Source organism: Sus scrofa, chromosome 9 (genome assembly GCF_054392235.1).
Source record: "Sus scrofa isolate SSC_HxYL_T2T_F1_AM1 chromosome 9, Sscrofa_HxYL_maternal_Yorkshire_Landrace_v2.0, whole genome shotgun sequence".
NCBI classification, from domain to species: domain Eukaryota; kingdom Metazoa; phylum Chordata; class Mammalia; order Artiodactyla; family Suidae; genus Sus; species Sus scrofa.
The window spans coordinates 90,504,314-90,520,309 of record NC_139391.1 but is presented as its reverse complement, the minus strand read 5'-3'; the positions used below and the strand labels follow the sequence as shown (position 1 = coordinate 90,520,309).

The following is a 15,996-nucleotide window of genomic DNA, read 5'->3' as shown; positions in this document are numbered from 1 at the left end:
TCTGGAGTTCCTTTTGTGGTTCAGAGGTTAAGAACCTGACCAGTGTCCAGGAGGATGCAGATTTATCTCTGGACTTGCTCAGTGGATTAAGGATTCTGCGTTGCCACAAGCTGTGGTGTAGGTTCAGAGATGTGGCTCGGACCCCACATTGCTGTGGCTGTGGCGTAGGCCAGCAACTGCAGCTCCAGTTCGACCCCTAGCCTGGACTTCCATATGCCACAGGTGTGGCCAGAGAACGAAAATCTGAACACTTCTGCTTCTGGGAAGATGGAGAAGATGTACTTTTCCTTATTCCTCCTACTGAGTAAAACTGAAAGCCCTAGACATTGTATGTAAAACAAACAGAAGAAGGCGGATTGGCTAGGACCCTCAGGATCCAGGCAGTGACACTTGGGTTTTCCTCTGGGTTTTCTTTTTGCCTCATAATCACAGATTGAGGCTAAAGAAGCCAGCAACATGAAAACAACAACTACAGACAAAAAATAAGTTCCAGCAAACAAATGCCTGCTCTGCATATTTCTGGCTAAAAACTGAAACATCAAATCCTACCTGAGTTTCAAGTTTGCACCAGCCTGACCTACAGATTTTGAACTTGTCAGCCCCCACAATGGCATGAGCCAGTTTCCTTAAAATAAACTGCTCTCTTTGTAAATATGCACATACCCAATTAATTCTGTTTCTCTGAAGAACACTGACTAATAAGACCAGGTGTCTTAGTTCAAGCTGCTAAAACAAATTACCATAGATTAGGGTGCTTTAAATAGCAAACATTTATTTCTCAGTTCTGGAGGCTGGAATTTCGAGATCTGGGTACCAGCATGGTCAAGTTCCTGGTGAGTGTCATCTTCCTGGTTTACAGAGGGTTACCTTGCTTTGTCCTAATGTGGCAGAAAGGGCAAGCTAGCTCTCTGGCCCTTTATAAGCACACTAATCCCATCCATGAAGCTCTGCTTCTTGTGTCCCAATTACCTCCCAAAGGCCTTACCTACAAGTACCATCACATTGGAAATTAGATTTCAATATATAAACGTTGTGGGAACACAAATGCCTGGAATTGCTGTTTGGCTAGTGACTAGTTCTCTGCTACTGATGATATGACTCTTGAGGACTGCTGTGACTCCTCTCAGAGCTTGCCAGAGGCTTCAAAAGGCATCTTGGCTTACAACAAATAATCCTAGTACCACAGGTAATACTGGGTTATTGTATTACTTAGCTATTACTGTGAAGTAAACTACCCCCAAAATTTATCAGCTTGAGCCAAGAATAAGCATTATTTTATACAGTTTCTTTAGATCAGGAAGAGAATCAGCTTAATGGGATGGTTCTGGTTTGGGGTTTCTCAGGGGTGCTGTGAAGCTTTTAGCTAGGGCTGCAGTCATCTGAAGCTTAAAATGGATCTGGAAGATCTGCCTGCAAGATGGTTAATTAGGCCTGGAGGATGGCTTGCAGCTCACCTGGTTGTTGGCAGAGGCTCTAGTTCCTTGTTTCTGGAAGTAGGTCTCAATTCCTCACCATATGGATCTTTCCAGAGGACTGTTTAAGTGTCCTCATGACACAGCAGCTGGTTTCCTGCAGGATAAGTGCTAAGGAGAGAGTAAGAGAGTATCTTAATTCCTTCTATGACCTAATCTTGGAAGTCACACACCATTTTTTTGCCTTAATATCAGCCACACATCTACATCAATGTCAAACTCCCTTTTTCTTTTCATCAGATGCAACCTTCTGCCAGGGACCACACCTGACTTTCCAGATGCTGGCTGTGCACAGAATCAGAGGTACCCACAGGCCAAAGGAGGTCACAGATTCTCAGGGACAGTTGACTGCTCCCTTTAGGGCTTTCATCTCTTGCCTGTTTTGAATTTCAGCCCCACCTGCACAGTGTTCCTGTGGTACAGTGTGATGGAGTCTAGGCACCACTGGATAGGAGGAAATGTCACTCTGCTTTCCTATAAGGTTTTGATCTAGCTCATTAGATTAGCTGGAAAATATCACCATATGTTTTGAGTTACCTTACATGTTCAGTTTAGTGTCTCAGCAAGAGGAGACTGCTGAAAGCTTTTCTGGTTTTCCTTTTCTGTAGTAGAGCATTTCTGGCAGGTCAAGCCCAGATCATAAGGCCACACCCAGAACTGGAAAATGCCTCCAAAGTTTAGAATGAGAAACATTAGACTGACTAAATAAATTTTGGTGTAGTCATACAATGCAATACTATATAGCAATAACAACAGAATAGCTGCTATTGCAGCAATATGGGTAAATTTTACAGTGTCAACTAAAAGCCAGAAAAAAAATAATATAACTTCTATGATTCCATTTATATACAAACACATGATTTGTATACATTTCTATATACAGGTTTTATTTCAACAGAAACTTAAGATGTAGAAATTATTTTTCATTGGTATTTTTTTACATTCAAGTGTTTCAAATAATATCACAATAAATACGTAATGTGTTCATCACAGAAATGTTTAATATATAACTGAAAACTACAAGGATTTCTAGAAACCCCAAATGTTATCTCAGTGTAACTGTGAGCATTTGTGTGGGTCCTCTGTCGTTCTCTTCAAGATATTTTTCCTCTCGTGTTGGAACTGTGTCCCAGTTCAGACAGGTAATCGCCATTGCCGATCGCTTCATGGACCTTACAAAAACAGCATCTTCTGGATCATCAAACACAGTTCTGCAAAGACGGTAATTATGTTAGAAAAAAAAAAATCAGTTAGTGAACATTTATTTAAATGAATCAGTGCCATATTTTTCTGTTATTTTCAGTGTAATACCACTGACATATAACTTTTGGGCCCTACTGACAATGACTTACAGGATAAGTAACACTGTTTTTACTGTATATATTGTACATTTTTAAAAATATAATGAACATATATGGGGTCAGCTATTACAGTTTAGGTCTCACATTCATGCATTTATGTTTCAGATCATTGTTAAATGAAATGATTAAAATATTCATAGCTATCATATGCATATTAGTATCATGTATATTTTTAAAGTTATTATTTTTCTACATTATATTTTCTCTGTATTTTATAAAAGTTCTTGGAAATAATACTTTTAAGACTGAATCCAAAGAAAAAATTCCTAAGTGTAAAATTTTAAAAGAATGATGATTTTTAAATTCATCAGTATTCATGAACTTAAGGTATTTTTCATAGTTTTATGAAGTATTTCTTTTGAAAATGTAAATTCCAGTGAATATAAAATGTTAATAATTGTTTTCACTGAACACATTTAGGGGAAGAGTGAGCAAGAAGTAAAGACCTTCATTTGTAATATCAGATAATTCTTAAGTTTTTTTTTTTTAACGCTTTCTTTTAAAATGTTGTCTTTTTCTTTTTTAATTTTTTGTCTAATCTCTCTCTCCACCTCAACTAACCTCATTTATTTTAGGTTATAGTAATAACATTAAAAAACCTAAAAATTAAAAATATGAATATGTAACTTAAGATCATCAGCCCACACCCAGAACTGGAAAATGCCTTATCACAGGAAGACATATCAGTTTTTCCCATCTATTGAAGAGTTAGTCATTTTTTTAAGGACTCATTAAAATCCATTTTGGGAAATGGGAATAATTTAGGGAATTAACACAAACATGAAATAATCTGATAATAAAAGTAAAGTTAAAAATCACTTACTTGTCTACGTTATTTGCAAATGCGAAGTCTAAAAAAAATTCAAAATTAGAATTTTTCAGCATCTTAAAACAAAAAATCTAGGCTCTCTGATTTTCAGCAATCATTTAGATTAATACTTCAATCCATCAAAATTGCCTTGATACCTAAGCCCAAATTGAAATGTTCTCCTAAATATAGGAGTCTTAGGTTTGTCTTGGGTTTGGAGACAAATTCTTTATAATATAATACACATCTCAAAACTCTGAGAACAAAATGCTCAGTCAATGTGGTTACCAAAGGAGTCCAAGTGGGCATTTTTATAATTAAGATACCAAGTCTCATGTGCAGAAATGGATCCTTTTTCTTTTCCAGATAGGCACATGAATCTGTAAATGTACTAACAGCCCAAATGAGGAAAAAATATTTAGAGCAGCTTAAACCACTTGGATTCTTGGCATTAACTTCAAAGAAATAGAATAAACAAATCCCAGATCATAAGAATCTACATCTAACCTAGCTTTGGAGCTCAAAGGCTAGTCCTCAAAGCTTGGATTTCTTATATTATCTTCTAGAGACTGTCTTTGCTTTGTTTATTCCTCTCCAGAAGGCCCAGTGCCAGGCTGGTGATGGAATGTACCAGCACCTGTTGGGCCACCAAAGCCCACAGTCTGAGCCCTTGCCAACCCACAGTCAGGAGCACACAGCCTCTGCCTTAGGAGAGGGATTTGTGTCATCGTTCCCTTCACAAGTGGCTGACCCATCTCCCACATCTTTTCTGATCACCCCAGACTCTTTCTTTTTGTAAATTTTTAAGTACAAAAAAGCTCACATTTTGCCTATGATCAGTATAAATAAGAGAAGAGTAAAAAGTGAAATCTCTCTTTGACCTTTCCAATTCCTCCTATCAGAAGTATCACTATGAAGAGTTTTGTATGTATGCTTCCAGCCTCCAATGCACTCACAATGATACAAATATTTGGTCCTGGCAAAATTCTAATTTTGTCATTACTCTGCATTATATTACTCCACAATGTACTATTTATACTCAAAATATATCATGAAATGATTCTATAATCCAACAGTTCATATTGTAGGAATGTGCCATAACTTACTCTATAAATGACCATTAGATTGTTTCTAGCATTTTTTGTATGACAAAAAATGTTTCAATTAGCAGCTTTATACATATATCTTTGTGTGTGCAAATACTTCTGTAGGAGAGCAATTTCAAATTTAATTGTTGTGTTGAATGGGTTGCACATTTTATATACGGGTGGATACTGTCATATTGCCATATGATCTTCAACTAGTTGAACTAGTTTGATCATAATGCCATATGATTTTCAACTAGTTGAACTAGTTTGTCCCCCTACCCATAATGTATGAGTTGTGCTCTTTTCTCCCCTCACCTGCACCAATGTGTTAAGCATTTGCCTACCTGCTGGATGAAAATGGTATCTCATTGTTTTCATGTGCATTTATTGCTCACAGTGAGGCTGACTGTTAGCACATTTTTTTTCTTCTATAAATGTCCATGTCTTTTGTCACTGTTTTCAGACTGATATATAAGAGTCCTTTGAGACAGTGGACATTAATTTTTGCCTATTGTATACATTGCAAACATTTCTTCCAATTGTATCTTTTTATTCCTGGAATTCAAAGAAACTCCAGGTTGTCCTTGCTTCTCAAGCAATTTGGAATACAATTGATTTGTTAAGTTAGGGTTAAGAATAATAAAATCAAAAGGTGATATTACAATTGGCTTATAAGCATTTTCAAGTATAGTTCATTCCAGTAAAGAATTTCAAGTCCTAAATGTGCATGTCACAGTAGGAAAAAATATAGATACTATAAAACTATAAGGCACAAATTTTAAAAACTTACATAGTGGGTTTTATTAGTTTCATTATAAATGCTTCATTTATTGAAAGTGTGGAGTTGATTGGGGGCATGCTGCCAATATGGGGGAGGGCTTACTTCAACATATCTATGAATTAAGAATATAAATTTAGAGGAAAAATTTCAAATGCAGTGAAATACTCTCCCTATCCTTTCTTCCTGAGTTTAATTTTGCAGATTTGATATGAAAACACTGTAAAGCACTAAAGTTAGTAATCAGCTATCCTCTTCACACCTAAAAAACACAATAGCTTTGAAAAACAGATGTGAGTGGCTTTATATTGCTTGTCACTGGATGTATTAGCTATTTTTCACAATGGAGATTTTCTATTCAGAGATCCTTTTCCACCACAGCATGGCTCACCCCCATTAGCCCAGTAACATTCAGTTTGAGCTTTAGCTTTTACATGCATTAAAAGAAAATCCAAGAAAGTTGCTGACTGACAGAACAGCCCAACTTATGCATTTGATATGTGTCAGAAGAGGTGTTGCCACGGTTTACATACTAAGGATCCTAACAGCCAGAGGAAGATATTACCCTCATTTTGAAAATCAAAAAGCTGAAGCAAATTCATGTCCAAAATAAAACTTATGGGATCAATGATTTGGCCCACAACACGTTACTGTAAAACTAGAATCAGAGCTGGTGTCAAATTGAAGAGAATTTGATCCTAAAGCTTGTGTTCTTGCCACTACACTGTCAATCTCTAGTGGGAAGATGTATCAGAATCCTATGAAAGGATTATTAAAACATAGCTCCCTGGCACCCACCCTGAGATACTAATTTAGTAAATGTCATTTGGGGCAAAAATTTGCATTTATAGCAAATTACTAAGTAATGCTGCTGCTCATGATTTAGGGCCACACTTTGAGAACCATTGCTGTATACTACAGACTTCTGCATCCAGAACATGTCCTGCAGACATTAATTCTATGCTATGGGACATAGAGGGGATAAAGGGACACTGTGAATTATACTTTGTGGAAACGATCATACAAATTAAGGCCTTCTATAGTATTACCGGCCTAGTCACTTCAAAAAGTCATGGAAAAAATTTGAGACTCTATTTTAAAGATGGAAGAGCCATAACACCAGATGTAATTGTGAACTTTGACTGGATTCTGGCTTGAAAATCAGTTTAGAAGGCATCCTGGAATAACTGGGAAAATCTGAATATAGCTTTTATGTCTTCAGATTAATTTTGTCTGGTGAATCTAAGATTTATATCTTTTATCAAATTTGGAAAGTTCCCAGCCATTATCACTTACAACATTACCTTCTGGAGTTCCTGTCATGGTTCAGCAGAAATGAATCTGACTAGCATCCATGAGAACACAGGTTTGATCCCTGGCCTCACTCAGTGGATTAAGGATCTGGCATTGCTGCGAGCTGTGATGTAGGTCGAAGATGCAACTCGGATCTGGTGTTGCTGTTGCTGTGGCTGTGGCATAGGCTAGCAGCTACAGCTCCAATTGGACCCCTAGCCTGGGAAACTTCATATGCCATGTGTGCAGCCCTAAAAAGACAAAAAAGAAAAAAAAAATACCTTCTGCCCAATTTCTCTATTTTTTTCCCTCAGGATTACTAAATTCATATGGGAAGTAAATATTACTTCCAAATGTCTCTTTGTCTCAACAGCTAATATCTTCTTTCTTTAGGTTATATTCTGGGTAATTTCTTCAAAATCATTTTCCAATTTAAAAACTTTCCCTTCATTTCTAAAAAAAATCTATTTGGTTCTTTTTCAAATGTATGTTGTCTCTTTGGCAAAATGTCACGAGGAAAATGCTTTTGTTCTGTACAATTTTTAATTTCCCTCCCACCCCCACATGTGATACCTATTGGTACAGGAGTCATTTTACAACCATAAAGCACATTAAGAATAGCAGAGTGAGGAGGATTTCCCATCTTGGCACAGCGGAAATGAATCCGACTAGGAACCATGAGGTTGTGGGTTCGATCCCCAGCCTTGCTCAGTGGGTAACAGATCTGGCATTGTCATGAGCTGTGGTGTAGGTTGCAGACGTGGCTCAGATCCAGATCTGGTGTTGCTGTGGCTCTGGCAGAGGCCAAAGCTGTAGCTCCAATTAGACCCCTAGCACAGGAACCTCCATATGTTTTGGGTGTGGCCCTAAAAAAGACAAAAGACAAAAGACAAAAAAAAAAAAAAAAAAAAGAACAGAATGAAAGAGAGAAGCAGTCTTGAACAGTGAAAAAACATCAGTGAAACTTACACTAACTTTGGACCCTCCATATACTCTTTGTTGTGTAAGAAAAGTAAAACTCTTATTTGTTTAAGTCACTGTAGCTAGAGTTCTGTTAACACACAAGAAATTAAATTCTAACTAATGAAATATCACTGAAGATATTCGAGTTGTACTGCCTGTGATCGCCATGTATGAGAGTACAACCAAATAACAATGCTTATTTCTGAATGGAGGAATTGCAGATGATCTTTTTATTTCTTAATATCTTTCTTTATTATCAAAACATTATAGCCTTAATTGGTGAAACTGTCTAGTGTCAGTGGTAATAATAACAAGTGTAGCTTATTCGCTGATGCTAGATACTGGGGTAAGGACTTTAATGTATTATCTCATTGTTCTCACATTACCTTATTTAATATACACAAGTGAAAATGAAAGTTGCACATTTACTCTAGGCTAATAAAATGAGAAAATAATTATTTCACTATTTAAGTACTTAGCATGTTGTAAATTGAAGTTACTATTATAGCCAAATTACTCAAAATTTGCAGAGTTTTAATTTCATTTTTTTCTTCTTAAAAAAATACCTGAAGGTACTCTCTGGGCTGGTTTTTGCTTAAATGGTGATCTAGGATCCCATGAGGCGTCTACTTTTCCTCCGAATGCTATTGACTGAACAATATGAGCCTTTTTATGGTTAAAAATTGTAATCATTGATCTTCTTTCTTTTTCTGTAACTTCTGATAAATGCAAAAAGTAATGTTATTGCATAGCAGTATAAATAAATATGCAGACTGATTCAAAATAGAATTACTTTCAAAAATGGATTTATCAGAACTATGTTGTATGTGAACATCCTGTCAAAATTAATTTGTAAAAAGGCTACTAAGTTATTTCCGTAATCTTACAAGTCCTCAATATATGTCCCTCGTGTCACAGGGCACAGATCAATCCTAATGCATCCCAGATAGTCTAACACATTATTGTGGATGATTGAAATTAAACTGTGCTACACCCCTTCCTCTCTCCAAGGCTGTGAGGAAGAAGAGGAATAAACATAAGGTTTTAATACATCCTCATTAAGAAGTTTCTCAGTTATAAATTATTAAGAATGTTCAGATCTGTAGGAAGGAAGGAGATAGGTAATAAAGTGCTTCTGGGAAAAATAGACCTCATAAAATGAAAAACATAATGCACAGAGGTTGATTTTTTTGTGGCTTATATAAAATCAGACATACTAGATTATCTACAATGCCTAAAGATGTATCACAAAGTTAATTATTAATTATATGTTTTAGTATATTTTTTTATTTACAGAGTTTTAGAGGAATATAACTTTTAGAACTTAAAGAGGCCTTAAGAGATTTAGTCCAATTGTCTCATTTTTTTTTTTTGGTTGGCAATATCTAAATATCATTTTTGAAATAAGAAATTAAAAGTGTCAGGAATCAGTGATTTGGCACTCAGCACATCACTGTGAACACCAGAATCAGAAGATTCTTCTTCATACTTAGCCTTTCCTATAAAGTGGTCAACAGACATGAGTTCCTAAACTAGAGCAAATTTCATACATCAAAAATTTCAAAAGTAAATAACTGAAAAACTTTCATGTACAAAGACAAGTATTTTCCGGGAGTTCCCGTCGTGGCGCAGTGGTTAACGAATCCGACTAGGAACCATGAGGTTGTGGGTTCGGTCCCTGCCCTTGCTCAGTGGGTTAACGATCCGGCGTTGCCGTGAGCTGTGGTGTAGGTTGCAGACGCGGCTCGGATCCCGCGTTGCTGTGGCTCTGATGTAGGCTGGTGGCTACAGCTCCGATTCAACCCCTAGCCTGGGAACCTCCATATGCCGCGGGAGCGGCCCAAGAAATAGCAACAACAACAACAAAAGACAAAAAAAAAAAAAAAAAAGACAAGTATTTTCCAAGATCTCTAGCATTTTTAAACCGCTGAATTACAAGACTGCCTCTCAGATATTTCTCTGCAAGAAGAGGGGTCCTTACGATTTCGGTCAAGCAACTCTACTCCTGGAAGGTGGTAGATTATATATAAACGGTACAGGTTGTATTGGCACAAAGGGTTTTGGTAGAGACCTGAAAAGGAAGAATCCAAATTAAGATGTCAGATTTTGCAATTAGTTTCATTTATCACTTGATAAAATATGGGAAATTACAGGACTAATATAAAATATAAGAATATGTAAAGCTCTGCTTCATAGACTAAACCAATGACCTCAACATACCCTTACTTGTTTAGATCAGGACTTACTTTTCCTATCTGTTAGATTAATTCATTCAACAAATATTTTGGGAGTGCTTGCTATCTACTAGGACCTATGCTAAGTGCTGAGCACATATCATTGACCCAAACCTGCCACAAATGAGAAAATTTTTCACACGTCCATAAATTAATCAGTAAAGGAAGAATTGAATATCAGCTCTAGAGGGGTCTTGATATTACTCTTTTTTTTTTCTCTTTTTTAGCTATACTCACAGGATATGGAAATTTCTAGGCCAGGAATTGACTTCAAGCTGCAGCCATAAACTTACACCCCAGCTATAGCAATGCCAGATCCTTAATCTGCTGCACCACAGCAGGAACTCCCAATGTTACTCTTCATTAAATTATTTATTTCGTCCTTGCAGTCTCAAAGGTCACGTTGGTGCCCATGTGGAGTGGGCAGAGAGGTGGTACCCTGTTCTGGTATAGTTTTTTCCCTTGGCTTCACACCACTATGCATAGTCCAGGCCATGTAAATGCCAGCAGCAGCTTCAGACCTCAGCAGGAGCAGAGGTGACCAGATGTGGATCTTGCATCTTGTCTGCGGGATTTCCTTGTGCACAGGTGCTAGGATCTCTGATGATCTATGCTCGATACAGTGGCTAGAGGTGGGAGGCATGCAGATGTGGAAGAGCTCCTGGCACTTCTGACATCACATCCCTTAGGCATTAGCATGCAAGAACATTTTGAAAAATCTTCAACAAGAAGTTGTGTTTTATTTCCACGGAAAATGTATTTTTCCTATTCTTAGATAACGTTAAACAAGTCTATGTTAGCACAATGTGAAATAAAACTTATGATTTCTAGCTGGTTATCTTTAGCAAATGGATTCTGCCTACTTGGAACTTCTAGAAAATATATCTAGTGAGGAGAACCACTAGATGGCAGTAGCAGAAAGAGTTCCAGCTATTGTGCAAACAACATCACTCAACAAAATGAGGCTCATTTACTGTACATTTAAATTTGGGATTACTGCTGTTGCATTTGACTATTTAAAACAAACAAACAAAAACCAAAGAGATTTGATAAAACCATGAAAGTAAACACAGAAAAAAACTGATTAATGTTTATAAAGAAGAGTTTGCAACATGAAGAAAATGAGAGGCATGCTTGAAAGACAACCGAAGAGGTAAAACCTGAAGAGGTTAATCATTTGAATGTTTCTTCTGCAGGTAATAAAGACATTTGATATTTGCTGTATAAACACAAACTTTTCTGGCTAATAAAATTGTTATATATAGCTTTTCCTGTGGAAAACATGAGCTTTAGAAGGACTTAACACAGGTAATGGAGGACTCCTAGTACATAATAAACAAATGTTACAAGAAGAAAGGCATAAAAGAAAATGTAGAACCAAGGGCAATAAAAAAATGTAAAAGAAAGGAAATATGTATGTATTGGAAATGTGGAAATGAGAAGAAAAGTGAAATGGGTATTTTTCAAGATTTCTAAAGTGACAAAACTGGTTTGAATTTTAATCTTAAAAGGGAAGGAATTTAAAAAGTGGTAAATAATTATAATTACAGACAGGGAATAGAACGGATGTATATTAAATCAGAAATAAGGACAGATTTTAAAAGATCCACAGGGATCGTGCATTGCAGTTTGAGCCAGAAAAAGAAGAAAAAGGGACAGCCTTGAGGATATAAAAGCAAAACACAAATTGTTTTTAATGAGAGTTTAAGAGGGAGAAAAATTCACAAATGCTTTAGTGCAGAAGGCTGCTCTGTGGTTACTGTCTGAAGAATCACATCTGACACTTCATAACCCTATATTGTACATTACAGCAGCTGGGAGTAGAGTCTGTCTTTGCATATGTTAATGGAAAATGTACCGACATCTTTCAATTACATTTACTTTGGGGATACCTTTCATATTCTCTTTTCCCTCTGAGAACAGTCCTATCTAATCCCTTTTCTTGGCTTTTCCTCCTAGTGCTTAAATAACTGCTTTATGTAAATTTAAAAACTTCTAGGGGAGTTCCCTTTGTGGCTCAGTGGAAACAAATCCGATTAGGAACCATGAGGTTTCCAGTTCGATCCCTGGCCTTGCTCAGTGGGTTAAGGACCCAGCATTACCATGAGCTGTGATATAGGTTGCAGACGTGGCTCAGATCCTTCGTTGCTGTGGCTGTGACGTAGGCAGGCAGCTGTGGCTCCGATTAGACCCCTAGCCTGGGAACCTCCATATGCCAAGGGTGTGGCCCCAAAAAAAGACCAAAAAAAAGTCAAAAAAAAAAAAAAAAAAGGAAAAACCTTCTGGCTTCAGCTAAAGAAATCACTAAATTTGGATTTACTACTATTATATTTCTTATTTAAAAGGTGTCACAATACTAAAAACTTGATGTGTATAGTGTGGCTCAATGTCCATCTCTTCTTAAAGTAAAATCTAAGTGAGAGCAAGTCAGAAAAATGGTCTATCAAGCCTAGTCTCTAAGGAAATTAACTTAAAAAAAAAACAGAATTAAATAATTTTAAGGACATTTTGTTTTTATTATTTTTAACTTTTTTTTTCTTGCTCTTACATTTTAGGAGGAAGCAATCTTATTTTTAACTCTCTTTTTTCCCCCTTCCATACTACTAAACATTTAACATGTTGGATTTATGAGTTTGGGGTTGATGCTACTAAAATTACCATAAATAAAGTTTCTAAGATATGATACTGGTTTCCTGTGTCTGAAAGTTCTGAAAGACTTCTATGATGTATGGGTACATTCCTTTAGAAACTATGAAGTGAAGTTGCTTACACTTTCACTTTCAATAGGTTAATAGTATTTAATCCATCTTCCCTCTAGGCTACTTATAGAGTACACCTCTGTGGCGCCAGCACTGTCTTGCTTATCTTAATTTGGGATTCTGAGTCTAAGCAATTTACATCTATTCAATAATATCAAAATGTTTCTACTACTTTACTACATAAGCTTGAGTTACATGAGTCACATGTGTGAAGCTACTTCTTATTGAAAGGAAATCATTGTACAACTACAAATGTAATAAATTCATTGAGTAATTAAAAAAAAGAAAGAAAGAGGAGAGGGAAGAGGAAAATGGAGCTGGAGAGGGAGGGTTTGGAAAGGTAGACTGCCTGAAGAGAAAAGGTGTGGCCCTCCTGACTCAGCCTGGAAGTCAGGAATTCCATTTTCCAGGACCTCACACTCTGCAGCAGGTTTTAGGCCTCCCTGAAACTCCCAGCCAAGTGTCTCCTGGGCAATCTCTTGGCAGTTCTCCTTGTAAATGCCAGTGGAGGGTGCAATGCTGAAATGGCTTAGAGGTTTACCCTCCAGGCTGTTTTCCCACCCTCTGAAGAACTTGTAATTGGAGTGGAATAATAATATTTTAGCATTTTATACAGTTTTACAACTTGAAAAGGCAAAATTTTTAACACTTGACAATACATGGATTTCTCATTTTAGCTAATGAGCTGAGACTAATCTGATTGCAAACGAGGCTCAAAGAAACTTAATCCTGGGACATTACTGCACAACTATAATTAGTAGCTTGTAAATTCTAGTGTGTGTGTGTGTGTGTGTGTGCGCGCGCGCGCGCGCGCGCGCATGCGCATGTGTAATATCTTTAACCAAAAATGCGGTAAGTGTTCACAATGAGCAATCTGCTACCGAAATTTTTCAGAAAATACTTTTGGGGGCGGGTAACAGGACACAGCATTTCCCCATTTCAAAAAATGATCCCTCTACAAGATTCTACAAATTGGAACAATGTATAGTTATATAACTTGAATCGCATCACTGTGATTTTAGTAGAGATCACTTAAAACTGTTGTGACAGGAAGTGATATGGACTTTCTACTACCAGGCTGGACTAATAGTATTTCAGAGAACCAGAAGAGGTACCGCTGCACCTCACCTCAGGGCTGATACATTTCTGTGCCTACACACATGCTTGACAGGCTGAATTTCAGACTTCACTCACCCCTGGCCAGGTACTTCTGTTTAGGGCATAACCCTGTTGCCTGTGATGGGGCTACCTTGATTGTTCACCTCCAAACCTTGCATTGTAAAATAAGCTTGCTAAAATTATTGAGTTCTTATATGTAGCAAAATCGTCCAATTCCTTTTGCATCAAACCGTTTCGGCTCTCTAAGAAATATGTAAGCCGAGAGTTACCAAACTGTAAGCTCCGAAAGGTCCAAATGGGGTCTTGTTTACTTTGGTGCCCTCGTTTAATAGACTGTCACTTAGTGAATGGATGACAAATACTAATTGAATGAATAAATGATAAATATTGAGTGAATGAATGATAAACCAAAGAAATAAGGCATGAGCTTAAATAGTCTGGTGAAACATTCCCTAGTTGTCTGGTGAAAGCTCTAACCCCTGCATTTCCACCATAAAAAATCAAATAATTCTAATCAAATCATTGGTTGCCATGAATATTTAAATGAGAATAAAATAAAGCATTTTCTCAACATGAAAGCTATTCAAACATGTTATTATAATGACTAATATTTAAAGTGTCATTTTAAAAAAGATCTGCTTACCACTGAGCAGAATTTCTGGACTGTGTGCATCTTCATTCATTATCAAATTTACATAATCCATAATAAAGCAATTTTTTGTTGTTGCTGCTTCAAAGTAACATTAATGTCAACAAATGCTTTTTAAAATCATGTTTTAGGAGTTCCCGTCGTGGCGCAGTGGTTAACGAATCCGACTAGGAACCATGAGGTTGCGGGTTCGGTCCCTGCCCTTGCTCAGTGGGTTAACGATCCGGCGTTGCCATGAGCTGTGGTGTAGGTTGTAGACGCGGCTCGGATCTTGCGTTGCTGTGGCTCTGGCGTAGGCCGGTGGCTACAGCTCCGATTCGACCCCTAGCCTGGGAACCTCCATATGCAGCGGAAACGGCCCAAGAAATGGCAAAAAGACAAAAAAAAAAAAAATCACGTTTTACAGAGTTAGCTTAATATTTAAAGCAATTTTGAGAGGTAGCTATTAGCCCATTTTTACAGAAAAATGAAGATGAAGAGTTCAGGCTCTAGCATGACCAGTCTTTTAATCACAGAAGCATTTGTTCAGCACAGAAGGGCCAGATAATTCAAATATGCAGGCCAATCCTCCTGAGTCTTTCACAGATCTTTCACATCTCAAAAAATAAGCACTGAATACCTATAAACTTGCGAAAACTTTAATAGTAGGTTAAAGAATCTACCTATAAACACTTGAATCATTTCTCCTTAACACCATAGATATAACTGATTAATACTGAAAGTATTTGAAAACTTCAATAACTCTCCACATATTGATATGATCAGAACCTCCACCATCAACACCAGTTTACACATATTCAAAACACTGTCTCTGGCAATTCTGAGACATGAATAGAAAATGAATAGCGGGAAAAAACCTGTTTTATGACATTGTATAAAGAAGTCTTCAAACTCTGAAATTTGAAAACCCACTCACTGCTCTGAGTGTCTTTTCCTTGGTCCACCTAGAACCATTTGTCCTGAATTGCAATTGTGTACTAATTTATTTGCCCTTTAATACTATAAGCTTAATGAGATTACAAACTGGGTATTATTTACTTTTCCAACCCATTTCACACTTTCTTCAAATACTGAGGCCAGTTCCTCACTGGGTGTGATCCAACATATATAAATGAGGTTTGCTGTTCACCCAAAGCTTACTTTATAAAAACATGCTCTTGGGAAAAGAATCCAAAAAGGAATGGATATATATATATGGGTATAAATGATTTACTCTGCTGTACATCTGAAACTAACACAACTTTGTAAATCAACTGTATTCCAATTAAAAAAAATTTTAAGTGCTGTTTTTGGGGAGAAGGGAGTATAAGCTTTATTCATGTAATTAACATATTACATGATTCAACAAGTTTAAGTATACAATTCATGGTTTTTAGTATATTTATAGTATTGTGCAACCATCACCACCTTCAATTTTAGAACATTTTAATCAGTTCCCCCAAAACTCCATACCCCTTATTCTTTAGCTGTCA

General features: G+C 36.8%; 1 protein-coding gene across 3 annotated transcripts in view; it reads right to left on the bottom strand.

Moving 5' to 3' along the window:
* Positions 1-2,448: 2,448 nt before the first annotated feature.
* Positions 2,449-15,996, bottom strand: part of LRRC72 (leucine rich repeat containing 72) — an 89,966-nt gene continuing 76,418 nt past the window's right edge. For all 3 annotated transcript variants that reach the window (XM_084977169.1, XM_084977170.1, XM_084977168.1), the window contains 4 exons: positions 9,745-9,834; positions 8,330-8,482; positions 3,657-3,684; positions 2,449-2,683 (listed from right to left, as the gene is read on the bottom strand). In XM_084977169.1, the coding sequence (XP_084833295.1) occupies positions 2,518-2,683; positions 3,657-3,684; positions 8,330-8,482; positions 9,745-9,834 (437 nt within the window). In that variant the 3' untranslated portion in view covers positions 2,449-2,517. The remainder of the gene's footprint in view (positions 2,684-3,656; positions 3,685-8,329; positions 8,483-9,744; positions 9,835-15,996) is intronic.